The sequence below is a fragment of the Oncorhynchus tshawytscha genome, linkage group LG25 (genome assembly GCF_018296145.1).
Source record: "Oncorhynchus tshawytscha isolate Ot180627B linkage group LG25, Otsh_v2.0, whole genome shotgun sequence".
Classification (NCBI taxonomy): domain Eukaryota; kingdom Metazoa; phylum Chordata; class Actinopteri; order Salmoniformes; family Salmonidae; genus Oncorhynchus; species Oncorhynchus tshawytscha.
In genome coordinates this window covers 12,209,695-12,223,305 of record NC_056453.1, presented here as the reverse complement: position 1 = coordinate 12,223,305, position 13,611 = coordinate 12,209,695, and the positions used below count along the sequence as shown (strand labels likewise).

The following is a 13,611-nucleotide window of genomic DNA, read 5'->3' as shown; positions in this document are numbered from 1 at the left end:
TTTTGATATTTCTGTTGATTTAAAGCACTCATACATTTACAAAAAAAAGTTTTATTGACAGCTTAAGTTAGACATTTTAAATATTGTCCACATCGTCAGCATAATTTTGAGGTTCAAAGTTGGCCTAGTGAAATGTGTAGCCAACCACATGCCAGCTGCATCAATCATTGAATAATACATGGGGATTCGGTCCTCTTTCACACATTAACACCCCTCTCCCCAATATAAATTGTTTTCTTCTCTCTGTGCCAAGCTTGTTTCAGTGCAGCTCAGTCCTTCCATGAAGTGGCAGTAGGCTGTCACCCGTAGACTGGCCACTGCATGGTGGCATGGACCTAACTCCTCTCACGTTTGATGGTAGAGGCAGTACAACAACAAAAAAGTGTGTGTCAATTAGCAAACGCTCTTATCCAGAGCGACATACAGGAGCAATTAGGGTTATGTGCCTTGCCCAAGGGCACATCGGCAGATTTTTTTTTCACCTAGTCGATTCGAACCAGCGACCTGTCGGTTACCGGCCCAACGCTCTTAACCACTAAGCTACCTGCCGTCCGTGTTTAATCTCATGTACAAGATTAAGTGCTGTGGGTGGTGGTGCGATGTCCCAAACTCCATGGGCAGCGCTAGAGCCCCAAGCCCTCTTCCTCAGGAGCAAGCCGTCCCATCTGTCCCCTCCCACACCTAGTCAGGGATTGGGGGCCAAATTCACCTGCCTCCTGGACTCCCCAGAAGGAACCTTCACATGAGGAGAGACGCATTGTAATTTTCTCATTAGGTTAGGCTTTCCTGTCATATTGGCATTCTGCCTTTGTTCGAAGATGAACAGGAATCATCAACAGATTGCCACAACTGACCCTATCCCTTGTAGTTATGAGAATGTTTGAAGGCCTCACCCCCAGAAGAACTCACTGACTCACCATTCATTCCGGGCCACCGCCGCCTCGCTCCTCACCACCCTCTTGTGGTCGTCCAGGGGGGCAGCCAGGGCACGCAGCACCCTCGCACGGAAGGGCATGATCTGCCGAGGGAAGGGTTTGTTAATGGCCAGAGTTCATAATGAATCAGTTGACATGGCCAATCACTTATTAAAAAAGGCCCAGCGGTTATGTGCAGTGCAGGCCAGAGTCTTACCTCGTGTTCTGGAAAGCGGGAGAGGGCATGGATACAGCGCAGTGAGGCTATCCGCACTTTCTGTGAGGACGAGGTGAGACAGACCTCAGACACAGACTTAAAAAAATAACCTTCATGAATTGTAACTGTATGGGGACTATGGCACTCAAGGTTACTTAGCTAAAATACTGAACCGTCCAGCTATCAAAAACGCTGAGTTGCACTCTGGGGCTCATGCCATTAATTGCATTTCAAGTTGAAGACTGCGCTGGTAGTCGAGCAGCATTTCATTTACAGGCACAGATGTATTGAACGCTCGAGGGGACCTGGCTGAGAGGTCTACCTCCGAGTCCGTTGTTACTATCAACGGAAGCTGAGTCATCGGTCTATGGCATATTACGAATAATAAGATACGAGGTCTGTGTGGCAAGAGGCCCAAACTCTGTCACAGAGAGAACACATCCTTTGCCCGACACTTACATTTTCAGACTCCCTTAGCTATTTCGCTTCCTTGTGTGGTGGCTGTTATAACATGATACATACCATGGTAGGGCTGGTGGTGAGCGCCAGAGTGCGGCCCACCAGCACCTCCAGCTGGGTGATGAGGGCTGAAGGGGGGTCCAGGAGGACCGGTTGCAAGCAGGACAGGGTAGACACCTGCACCCCCTGGTCCGGACACAACAGGGCCTCCAGCAGGAGGGGCAGGAGCTGACCAAGCACAAAGGAGAATAGAAAAAGGGGGACAACGCCACGCGATACCCATAAGATAAACAGTGCCAGAGTGAGAGAATGTTCCTCACAGATGTACAAAATACACATTTCACATGGGATGAAACTCTCATGCGTTTTACATTTCAAGACATAAAACACAATATTCATGGAGGAAATACATATTTCTAAGGCGTTCCTGTTTTTGTTCGCCTGTCTGGCACTGGTCCCTGTCCTGTCTACGTACCGCTGGTAGCTCTGTAAGCTGGACCTGTCTGGGCAGATTGTTCACTATGTGAGACAGTGCCTTCAGGTAGCCAGACTTCTTCTCTGCAGAGGGAGAGAAGGAAGGGGAAGTGAAGAATCTGTCAAATGAACAGGACTCTCAACTGCTTAACCATTTTCATCACAACACATGTCCTGCGTCTGTCGTGCATTGTGAAAAGTCTCCTCACAGTACCTTGGACTGCGGCGTTGAAGCCCTCGACCAGTTTGGCAGAGTTCTCCGTGAAGAAGCGCTGGCGGTACATCATGCGCACGTCGGCGTGGCTACCGCGGTTCAGGACGTCCGGCGAGTCGCTCATCAGGAGAGAGAATCCATCGGCCGCTAACCAACCCAGCTCTGGGTCACTGAGCAGGGAGAAGAGCTTAGACAGACACACAGGATTACTGCGGTGTGTGAGGTTACTGAGGTAGGGCCATTTCTCTAGCCTTGCCTCATCCCTTAACTTCCACTGCTAAACTGAGGTGAACTCAATACAAAAAGGAATTTTTAAAAAAACCATGGATTGATACAATTACAACTAGATTTCATTGTTACATGAGGCTAGGTTTTCCCCTGGGGGAGACGAGACACAGAACAGTTAACAGACTGTCCTTTTACCTTGTCGGTCAGGGCTGTGGACAGAGGGTGGTAGCGAAGGAGGAGAGCCTTGGACACCTAGAGACAAGAAAAGACATTCACAACTGTATGAACGAATGGATGGAACAACAACAATGTACCACAGAGGCAAGTCACCATTCGCCCTGAAGGAGAGAAGGCCGTAGTAGTATCAGTGATCCCTAGTCTAGAGACGCAGGGGTTGTACTGGGGACAGTTCAGTATGGGCTAAGGGGAACGTAATGGATACAAACTGCCGTAGGGCGGCGCACAACTGGCCCAGCGCCGCCTGGGTTAGGGGAAGGTAGGGCGGCGCACAACTGGCCCAGCGCCACCCGGGTTAGGGGAAGGTAGGGCGGCGCACAACTGGCCCAGCGCCGCCCGGGTTAGGGGAAGGTAGGCCGTCAGTGTTCTTAATAGAATGCCGTATTAGTAGTAATGTAAACTGGGGTCTAACCCAGAGCAGCAGAGTGAACGCCTGCGTTCTGACTGGGGAGGACGCAGAGTCCAGCTCAGTGGAGATCCTCTTTAATGTCCTGTCTATCAGAGAGTCCAGGGCTTCACCTGTAGAGAAACACACACACACACACACACGATTAATATACCATCCCACCAACATTCACTTGACCAATTCCCATTCGGTCAAAGGACACGGCCGGAGGACTCGCCTGCGGGACTCTTGTTGACCAGCCCAGCGTAGCACTTGGCTGCTGACGTGTAGGAGAGCGGATGGTCACAGGTACAGCTCAGCTCCAGCAGCTCCAACAGTAGCCTGTCCATCTGGGGCACCTCCACCTGTCCGGGGCACACGGTCAGTCAGTCTACGATCACAGCCGAAATCAAGCCATTTAAAAAATGTGCATGACCGGTCAGAGAGACCTTAACAAATAGGCAACGCTCAAAGTCATCCAGTGTCACGCAACAAGACAGGTATCCTTAGTATGAACATTTTAATAGTACAATGTTAAAAAGATGTCATTTTGAAGGCTTGTCATGAGGTGCAGAGGCATATGGGGGGGGTCCTTACGGTCCGTGGCAGCCAGCACACACAACCCATGAGCAGGCACACCATCTGGGACTGGCTCCGGGAGTCACCTGCCTGCGTCCGGAGGACAAAGTCAAAGGCCAATGTCACTCAAACGCATACCACTCGGCGATACAATGCTTTATTCATTCCCAGGATATGCATCCTGTACCTGGGGTGTCCTCTGTAGGTATAACAGTGAAGAAAACATTTTCAATAGGAGATGGCTGGTTGTCTTTAGCATTGAAACCTGACCTTGAGGAGCTGGATCTGAGCGGGGAAGGCGTTCTCTGGCAGGAAGGAAACATCACCGTCGAGGAAGAGGGACACGGCCCGCGAGGCTGTTTGGCCAGCCAGTCTGGTGACGGAGCAGTGGTTAGCGCCAAGCCAAAATATTTACATATAACATCAAATGTGCCATTATCAATGATGTGTGTGTGTGTGTGTGTGTGTGTGTCTTTTCTGGGTGGCTGGCTGTCTCAGTGATGTCAACTCACTGGGACTGTAGTCGGGCACAGGTGGTGCTGATGATGGGTACCATGGCTGATAGGACAGTCTCCTCGAGTATCGGGCTACAATGGCCTGAGGAACCTTAACATACACACAGATCAGAAGCAGAAACACCAGGTCAGTCAAAAAAAAAAAAAAAGAGTCTGTCCAATATCATGACGTGGAGGTCATTTGCATTTCGCTTGCATAGGTTTGCATTCATATATTCGCTAAAAACAACCAACACATTCTCAGTACAACCCTTCCTCTGAAAAAGAGATTTCTTATCTCAATGGACTTCCTGGTTCAATAAAAAAGGTTGTACCTCCTGGTTCACATTACAATGTGTTGCACAGGCTGTTGGTCGGGATATTCTCACCCTGCAAAGCTGCCTGCAATGCCAGCCCGAGCAGGCGAGGAATGACGTCATGGAAGACGCCACCGGTCTCTTCAGTGTCCTGGGCCTGCTCTGCTATCTTCTGCAGACTGTGGCAGACAGAGATCACCTCTTCCAATGAGAACGCGCCAGTGCCTGTTGGGAGGGAGATTACATCGTTATCAGAATCTAGATATTAGATTAGAACATAGATATTTAGAAGGGTCTACCTAAACAATGACAGAAGAGCATGTGGCAGTGACACATACCAGTGTGTGCAGAGGTGAGGACCTGTAGCAGGACAGGTGTGCTCTCCTGAACCAAACTGGGCCGGGACGACACCGCAGCCAGTGCCGCCACACAGCGCTGACGCACTGCCTGCTGGGAATGTTCCTGGGACGGCGTGGCGCTGTCACCTTGTGCCATGGGCTCTGGGAACAGGAGAGGGAAGGGCTCAGTACGGTAAACGTCCTCTGGTTAGAACGATGCAACTGAAGGCACGGTAATGACGGGGGAAGACCTTTGTTGGCATCGTTTCGTTTCGAACCTTTGACCTTAACCCACCTGAGAAGATCTCCTCCTTCAGCCGTGGAACCATCTTAGAGATGAAGGCTGCAGGGTGCAGGCGAGCCAGAGACCCTGCACACTCAACCACAGCCAGGCTGGACAGACGGGGAGAGACGAGAGAGGAGGAGGATCAAGCCATTGTGTTATCTGATTGATTAGGTATCATAGACTTCGGATTGCCCTCCCGGAGCAACTGAAACCAGGAACTAACCTGACTTTAGGATCTCCCTCCTCCAGGATGAGCCTGGTGAGGTGGTCAACGGCAAGTTCCACATCTGACTCTAACAGCAGGCCTAGGAGAGAGGTGGAAGATGTCAACCTATACGTCTCAGCGTAGTAAAGGGAGCTGTAGCATGAAGCGAAAAGGCCAATCAAATATATTCTCTATCCCACAGTAACAGGCACAAGCTGAACGGCATGTGGACAAAAAGGCCATTCTGACCGGTGTAGCAGCGGGGTGAGCTCAAAAGGTCTCGAATGTGTTGGGAGCGGGTTGAGGTCCACGTTCATTGGACGAGGGGTTGAAAGGTTAGGAGAGTCACCTGTCTGTTGGCCCAGTGCAGTGAGCACACGCATAGATGTGATCTGGAGGTCAGCATTGCTCTCAGACAGAGCAGAGAACACTATACTGCACAAAGACTGCCTGAAGTCCAACAGCACACTCTCATCTAGGGGGAAGAGGAAGAGAGGGGGGTGTTGTGAGAGTGCAAGTGTGACAAATTGGAGAAAAGGTTCATGGAACAATTCACAGTGCCACACAAAGCAGGAAGGAAAGAGGAGATATTAACTATTTCAGGAGGGACTGGGAGTTATTGCACAGTACAAACGACTGGACATGACCATCATTCCTAAAGCTCGATTTGTCATTAAAAGTGTCATAACACTTGGCCAAACTCAAACGGGGTTCCGGCTTCAAATACTCTTTCAAATGGGGCCCTGAAATGCAGCACTGTAAATTCACACGTTCAGCAGCCGAGGCATACAATGGCAGAGGACAGGAGGAACGAGACGTGGCACAAAGAGACAGACAGTAAAGGACGTTACACTTACCCTCTTCTGATGACGTCACCGGGTGCACAAAGCCCTGTAACACCTCCAGTAGGGTGCGCCGCTGAGCACACTACACAGGGGGCAGACAGACAGATATGAAAGATCTCACTGATAACATCATGCACCTATAGGAAGCAAGATAGAACCAAGATACTTATAACAGGGCGTCTACACGTCAGGTGGCAATATCGGGTAAACAAAAGACCATAACTTACAACGCAATAACACTGTTTGTGACTATGCAGGAAGCCACCAATTCATACAGTAATGAGGCTGCCATGGGCAAACTAATCAAATCGTGACCAACAGTCAAGAATGTGAGACGAACACCAACATTGACGATAATGGAACGTCCTAGCTGGATGGTGTGACTCACCTGTGTGCGGCTGTTGTATTGCTCTATGAGGGACGGCAGGACGGCGGCGGCAACTCTGTGGCTCGCCCTGTAGGAGGCGGTAGAGGTGGCCTGCAGCAGCTTCGCACTGGGCCACACCAGCTTCAGGTCCGGCTCACACAGGTGGTGCTGACAGTCTAGAAAAACATTGGGTCGGGTTGGCACATTGGCGATGGTGTGTGTGAGATCTATATAAACTCAGCAAAAAAGAAACGTAAACTGAACAAGTTCCACAGACATGTGATTTACAGAAATTGAATGATGTGTCCCTGAACAAAAGCAGGGTGGGGGGTCAAAATCAAAAGTAACAGTCAGTATCTGATGTGGCCACCAGCTGAATTAAGTACTGCAGTGCATCTCCTCCTCATGGACTGCACCAGATTTGCCAGTTCTTGCTGTGAAATGTTACCCCACTCTTCCACCAAGGCACCTGCAAGTTCCCAGACATTTCTGGGGGGAATGGCCCTAGACCTCACCCTCCGATCCAACAGGTCCCAGACATGCTCAATGAGATTGAGATCCGGGCTCTTCGCTGGCCATGGCAGAACACTGACATTCCTGTCTTGCAGGAAATCACACACAGAATGAGCAGTATGGCTGGTGACATTGTCATGCTGGGGGGGGTCATGTCAGGATGAGCCTGCAGGAAGGGTACCACATGAGGGAGGAGGATGTCTTCCCTGTAACTCACAGCGTTGAGATTGAGCTTGTCGTCATTGCAGGCAGTCCGTTGATGCTGTGACACACCGCCCCAGACCATGACGGACCCTCTACCTCCAAATCGATCCCGCTCCAGAGTACAGGCATCAGTGTAATGCTCATTCCTCCGACGATAAATGCCAATCCGACCATCACCCCTGGTGAGACAAAAGCACTTTTTGCAAGTCCTGTCTGGTCCAGCAACGGTGGGTTTATGCCCATAGGCGACGTTGTTGCCGGTGATGTCTGGTGAGGACCTGCCTTACAACAGGCCTACAAGCCCTCAGTCCTGTCTCTCTCAGCCTATTGCGGACAGTCTGAGCACTGATGGAGGGATTGTGAGTCAGAGTTCAGAGTCTGTAGAAAGGCCTCTTTAGTGTCCTAAGTTTTCATAACTGTGACCTTAATTGCCTGCCATCTGTAAGCTGTTAGTGTCTTAACGACCATTCCATAGGTGCATGTTCATTAATTGTTTATGGTTCATTGAACGAGCATGGGAAACCGTGTTTAAACCCTTTACCATGAAGATCCCCCCCCACACGCAGTCTCGCACTCTCTGATTTAACGCTTCTACTACTGTGGTAAGCCCTGAGGAGAATGTGATTGCCAAGTCAGACTCTTCTCACACATTTCCTGAATAGACTGTCCCCACACACCGCGACACAACGACAATAAACAAACACCGCTTATGCCCAGAACCAGAAAGTTTGAGGTGGTACCTTTGAGGACCAGCTCCAGGAAGACATTGAGGGAGTCTTCAGAGTCCGAGTTGAGGACGGAGCGGGAGAGACAGGCTGTCAGGGTACCGACGGCGGCCAGGCCAGCGGACTCCACCCGCTCACTAGCTGTCTGAAACACCTGCACAGGGAGGTCAACAAAACTCTCCATTCAGATGATCTGCTGTCAAGGATTCCTCACGTAGCCTTACCACAGTATAGGACTCTTTTACAAACCGTACTGATATGTCGCTGGCCCCCAAGCTGCGTTGAAACGTACCTCTCTGCGCAGCGAGGCCCACAAGCCTGGTAGGAATTGGGCTAAGTCTTTCTGTTCATACACAGAAGCACAGGCAGTCTGCAACATGGGGAGAAAACGCGGGCCATTAAGACATGAATGCCGTTTGCCGCACACGTAAAACGTGAAGATGATCTGAGGTGAGGTAACCGACAAGGTCTTACCAGGGTCTGCAGGGAGTCCAGCTTGGCACTCTGAACATCGGAGTCCAGCTTCTCAATGATCAGTGGCAGCAGGAACTGTTGAAGCGAGATAATCCACAAATCAGAACCTGCATTGACACTCAGCTCAAGGTCCCTAGGTAGGGGTTTCTCTACAAGCGCTTTGTGACATCTGCTGATGTAAAAAGGCTTCATAAATACATGTGATTTGATTGATGAACACCTCCCTCTGCAACTGGATCCTGGACTTCCTGATTGGCAGAATCTTGGTGGGTCTGCCAATCAGGCAACAACACCTCTGCCACGCTGACCCACAACACGAGGGTTCCCCCCAGGAGTGCGTGCTCAGCTCCTTCCTGTACACCCACGACTGAGTGGCCACAAACGACACCAACACAATCATTAAGTTTTCCCGATGAAACAACGGCGGTGGGCCGGATCGGCGATGAGACAGCTTCCAGGGAGAAGGTTAGAGCCCTGGCAGAGTGGTGCCGGCAAAATAATGTCTCCCTCAACGTCAGTAAAACCAAGAAGCTGATCGTGGAATACAGGAAACGGGGGGAGGGGGGGGGCACGACCCTTATTGTCATCGACGGGGATGCAGCGGAGGAGCAAAAGCTTCAAGTTCCTCTGGCGTGCACATCACAGAGGACCTGACACGGTCCAATCACAGTGCCTCTTCCAAGTTCTACAGCTGCACAATGGAGAGCATCTTAACCGGCTACATCACCGGTCAGGACGTGTCTGAGGAAGGTCACGAAAGGTCGTCAAGTACTCCAGTCACCCGAGCCACGGACTGTTCACTCCGTTACCATTTGGCATGTGGTATCGGAGTATCGGGTCTCGGACCAACAGGCTCAAAGACAGCTTCTACCGCCAGCTCGTCAGACTGCTGAACAGCTAACCCTAGCTATCTCCCTGAGCAGACCAGAACCTCTAAGGTGCAAATAGTTTCCATTTGCTCTGATTACACACCCATCCAACCCTCATACACAAACGTATACACAAACACACACACACACACGCAAACAACCATAAACACACACACACACACACACAGAGTGAACGCTGCTGTTCTTTTATATAGCTTATTCTACTGCATGGCCAAGTCACTACTCATCATAAATGGTGTAAATACTAGCTCTTCTACTACTTGTCGTTTTTATTTACCTGAACCTTTTACTGTTATTTTTGATTAATGTACTGTATTGATTGAGGGGGCTACACCTTCTATACCTGCTGTAAACTGTGCAGGCGAACAAGAAAATGTGATTACAGACGCACCCACAGACCCTAACCATTTCCCGTGTCCACGTTGCCGCTCACAAACATGCGACCACACACAAAGACCACCTCCGACGCCCTAAAAGGCTATGCATTGTGTCGTCTCGTTTGCCAGACATGGTGGATGTGGGAGGAGACGACGCATTGTGTATTATTCTCGTTTATCTCCTACTGTATGTGTAGTGTGCAGTACAGTATGTCCCCCCCCCCCACCTCTGCAAAGCGTGGTGTTCCGGTGAGCACGACCCTCAGGGCCAGGACCAGCTCCTCCTGGGTGATGCCATGGGGGTCGTTCGCGGGCTAGGTGGGGTCACACACACACACACACACACACACACACACACACACACACACACACACACGGCGTTAGATGGCGGTCAACCCATTGAAATGGAATAATTCTCATTCTATGGGTCAACCATTTCAAAACGGAGAACAATTAAAACTGTTTTCATTCAATGAACAAAAGTCCAGCTCATCAAACGGCCCTCCCTACAGCTGTAAATGCTCATCAAATGAACGTTCATCAAAAACGGTTCTAGTAAATTCTAAATGGTCTCAATTGTCCATCAACGTGAATCACATAAAATGGTACACAAGCTGTCTGTCAGTATTTTAACTCCGGGGGTTAACCATTTCCTACAATCCTCTGCCAGATGCTAGTCAGTGTCACATGGCTCAGATATCAAAGCACACAGGTCAGAGTCTCACATCAGCGTTGTCTCCTGACTGGTGTAAGTCCACAGCAGCTTCGCAAACAAACGCTTTCAAGGGCTGAAGTCTATAGGTAAACTAACACTTACAGGGCTGAAGTCTATAGGGAAATAGCAGGATGTCACTTCAAACAGCTCCTCTGTGAATTTACCTGAAATAAAACACAGATGGGATCATACTCTCAGAATTGAGGAATCATTGAATAATACATGCTAAGATAAAATATACTTAAAAGGTCATGATAAAAGTTCAATAAAAAGGTAAAGCAAATGATAATAACACATGTATTAAGTCTCAACCCAAATACTGGTCTACATAAAAGGGTGCTTAAACCTCTCTTCTAGACTAGAAGTGTGTGTGTGTGTAGGGCTACAGACTAACTTTCCCTCCTGGTGGCACTGGCGCCACTAACATTTTCAGTTGGTGGGACCAGCCCGTGATTTGGTCGCACCAAAATAAGTCGTCATGCAATAGAAACAAATGTGCAATCATCTTATGAAGTCATTCACAGCGCTGCCGAGATGGTACGTCTCCGGTTGGACGTGTTACGAGGTCACTCAAAGCCCAGTAAACCTCAGCAACAATGAAGAACAAGACGACAACATGTACAAAAAATTTTTTTTAAAAAGGACATAAAACACATTTCGAAAGTTTTGGAACAACAACAGCTGCACAACAACGTGAGAGCGCGCGCGACTGTTCTCACCAAGATCATAGCCTTCATGGACAATCTTCCTAGCGATATGGAAGGCCAGCAGAAGGTTGCGTGGGTCTCTCTCCCCATCCACTGACTGGACAAACCCGAAGACAAAGTCTGCACCCAGGCCCTTCAGCTCTGTGGGATGGGAAAAGTAGTCAATCAATGTAACAACCTTCCAATACGTACCATGCAGAATAGATCACGCAAATTATTTCAAAGCTGTAGGACTCTCGACAAGGATCTCCGTGACCCTGCGGATTTCTCCATTATAGCTACCACACTACCTGGGCTCTTACCTGACTCTCTGGATTCCATAAGCTGGATGAGGATGTTGTAAACACATGACCGCTCCGCCAGCATCAGGGACTGTAGTGACACAGACAAAGAGACCAGATAAACAGAGTCAGGGTGTTGCAGTATAAGAAACACATGGGCGTATTAACCCTTTAATAACTACTGTATGCTCATTACTTAGGAGCATTTACACTTGACGGGGCAGGTTGGGTGTATTTACCTGCACATGGATGTCCTGGAATAGTGATTTCAGAATGGACACTGCAGACCCAGGCGGCAACACTGAGCATTTGGTCTGAGAGGATATTTCAAGATGTCCGTCAGGGTTAGGCAAGATAACACCTCTCCCGCTCAGTTCACTTTTGACGGGACAATATTGACATTTCTCTAATATCCTTGTGAAATTTAACATGACAGAGGTTACTCAGCTTGAGACTTACCAGTGCTTTCAGCCCCTGTATGACATGTGGAGTGATGACATAGTGGTCCTTCAATCTGTTCTCATAAAACACTATAAGGACTTCCACTTAGGACAAAACAAAAAGGAGAAGATAATAAAATTGACAGGACATATAGCACACACTAAGCAAATGGCAAAGATGGGTTATGATGCCAAAGAGGTGCTATAGTGTTGACTACCTTCTCTCTCTGTAAGGTCTCCATAACACTCCTGTAGGACATTGGAGAGGAGCTGGACACCACGGCCTCGGGTCTGGGGTTGGGAGCTGGTCAGATGCAAACTTCACAGAGACAGGATGGTCAACTTGTTAGTGGAGGCTAGAACTGCATGACATTGAAGTTGATGACATTGTTAGTAACTGGGACAATAATGATGATTGTGTATACATTACCCCAAGGCTTCAACCAACTGCAGTATAGTAAACTGTCCAGCCTTGAGTTCTAATGCAAAGAAAATGAAGGACATTTTGCTGTACTTGTGCATGTGACATTAAAACTTGAAACATGCATTTATTTAACAAGTGGAAAAGACAAGTGGTGAGTAGGATACATCATGCAGACACTTTAGGGGACAGGAAAGTAGTTCCAGAGTCTAATGCGTTGTGAAATACCCTTTTCAGATCGCGCTAGCTACCTAGCTTGCCAGCAAACCCGACCCGCTTGTTTACAGCGGCACTTGGGTCGAACAGAATTCCTCCTGTGTAAATTAAGATACCACGGAGCCTGTGTGAGTTTTTCTCGGAAAATGTACCTCAATCCAGGGATTACAAATGCATCTTACTCCGAATTGTCACATTATCACAAAAGGTACACAGAGAAGATGTAACTACTGTTTTTTTTAACAGTCCTACAATCTGCTTGAGGGGACAATTCGGAGTACAACGCACTTCTCATTACTGAATTACTGTACATTTTCAGAGTAATATTGCGCTGACTCAGCTGTCTTAATATTCACATAAATGCTGTTCAACCCTAGTGCAGCTGTAGCAAACAGGTCAGATCTGCTGGCTAGCTAAAAACCATTCAGGTTATGGCCAAGAACAGCGGTCAATACATTCCTTTGAATTAAGAGACATTGATCGCCAGGTTGTATACGTGCAAAAAAAACTGAACAGGCCAACTTTTTTGTCGGTTATTTCTATAGCGTGCGGATGAACACAGGATGTAGCTTAGACTTGTGATAGCCTGCTGCTAGCTAGCATCTTTGCCAGACATCAGTCACACGCGATTTGTGTCATTCATTGATTTTTATCTCAAACGCCGTATTAGAGAGAAAGGTGACTTGAATACTTTTGGCAGCTACCTGTTGCGGTGTCTACCGCCTTGCGGTCCTGTTGTCCCAAAACGAATTCTTCTACCAAGCCCAATAGCAAGGCACTATCCGCAGCCATCATGAACAGCCTTGGTTCAAACTGAAGTGCGCATGCGTGGAAAGTTGTTGCGGTTACCCTGAGATCAGAGTCACAAAAAAACGTTATAACGTCGTATGCTTTTTAAGGACATGCATAAAGGTGCAATTCCATTTTTTTGCAGGGTAATACAGCTGTCGCTAGATATTTTACGAACCAAATAATACACCATTTGTTTGTTGTGGAAGTGGCCAAGTGCATATTCCAAAGACAACTTTGTTTGTTGTAAATATTATATTGTATTTAATTACTTGGCCCATGCATCTGCTAAATGTAGCA

The 13,611-nt window shown here is 48.5% G+C and overlaps 1 protein-coding gene across 1 annotated transcript; it reads right to left on the bottom strand.

The window, feature by feature from the left end:
* Positions 1 to 31: 31 nt before the first annotated feature.
* On the bottom strand, positions 32 to 13,376 carry LOC112224231 (MMS19 nucleotide excision repair protein homolog). Its single transcript, XM_024387651.2, has 31 exons — positions 13,227 to 13,376; positions 12,316 to 12,364; positions 12,104 to 12,204; positions 11,905 to 11,990; positions 11,685 to 11,759; positions 11,467 to 11,536; positions 11,177 to 11,305; positions 10,560 to 10,621; positions 9,970 to 10,056; positions 8,476 to 8,550; positions 8,294 to 8,371; positions 8,017 to 8,155; positions 6,581 to 6,735; positions 6,205 to 6,274; positions 5,697 to 5,822; positions 5,366 to 5,447; positions 5,152 to 5,249; positions 4,857 to 5,018; positions 4,591 to 4,743; positions 4,220 to 4,313; positions 3,978 to 4,080; positions 3,726 to 3,797; positions 3,367 to 3,493; positions 3,156 to 3,262; positions 2,702 to 2,758; positions 2,279 to 2,465; positions 2,066 to 2,148; positions 1,654 to 1,818; positions 1,132 to 1,191; positions 918 to 1,018; positions 32 to 736 (listed from the first exon to the last, which is right to left on the bottom strand). Exons 1-31 carry the CDS (start codon positions 13,315 to 13,317, stop codon positions 706 to 708), a joined length of 3,075 nt encoding a protein of 1,024 aa, XP_024243419.1. The 5' UTR covers positions 13,318 to 13,376; the 3' UTR covers positions 32 to 705.
* Positions 13,377 to 13,611: the final 235 nt, after the last annotated feature.

Excerpts from the sequence above, each read along its gene's own strand:
- LOC112224231 (XM_024387651.2), bottom strand. The coding sequence starts at position 13,317 with ATGATGGCTGCGGATAGTGCCTTGCTATTGGGCTTGGTAGAAGAATTC. Across the intron at positions 10,622-11,176 it reads CCATGAAGGCTATGATCTTG|GTAAATTCACAGAGGAGCTG; the intron begins GTGAGAACAGTC and ends GTTTTATTTCAG. Across the intron at positions 8,156-8,293 it reads GGGCCTCGCTGCGCAGAGAG|GTGTTTCAGACAGCTAGTGA; the intron begins GTACGTTTCAAC and ends CTCCCTGTGCAG.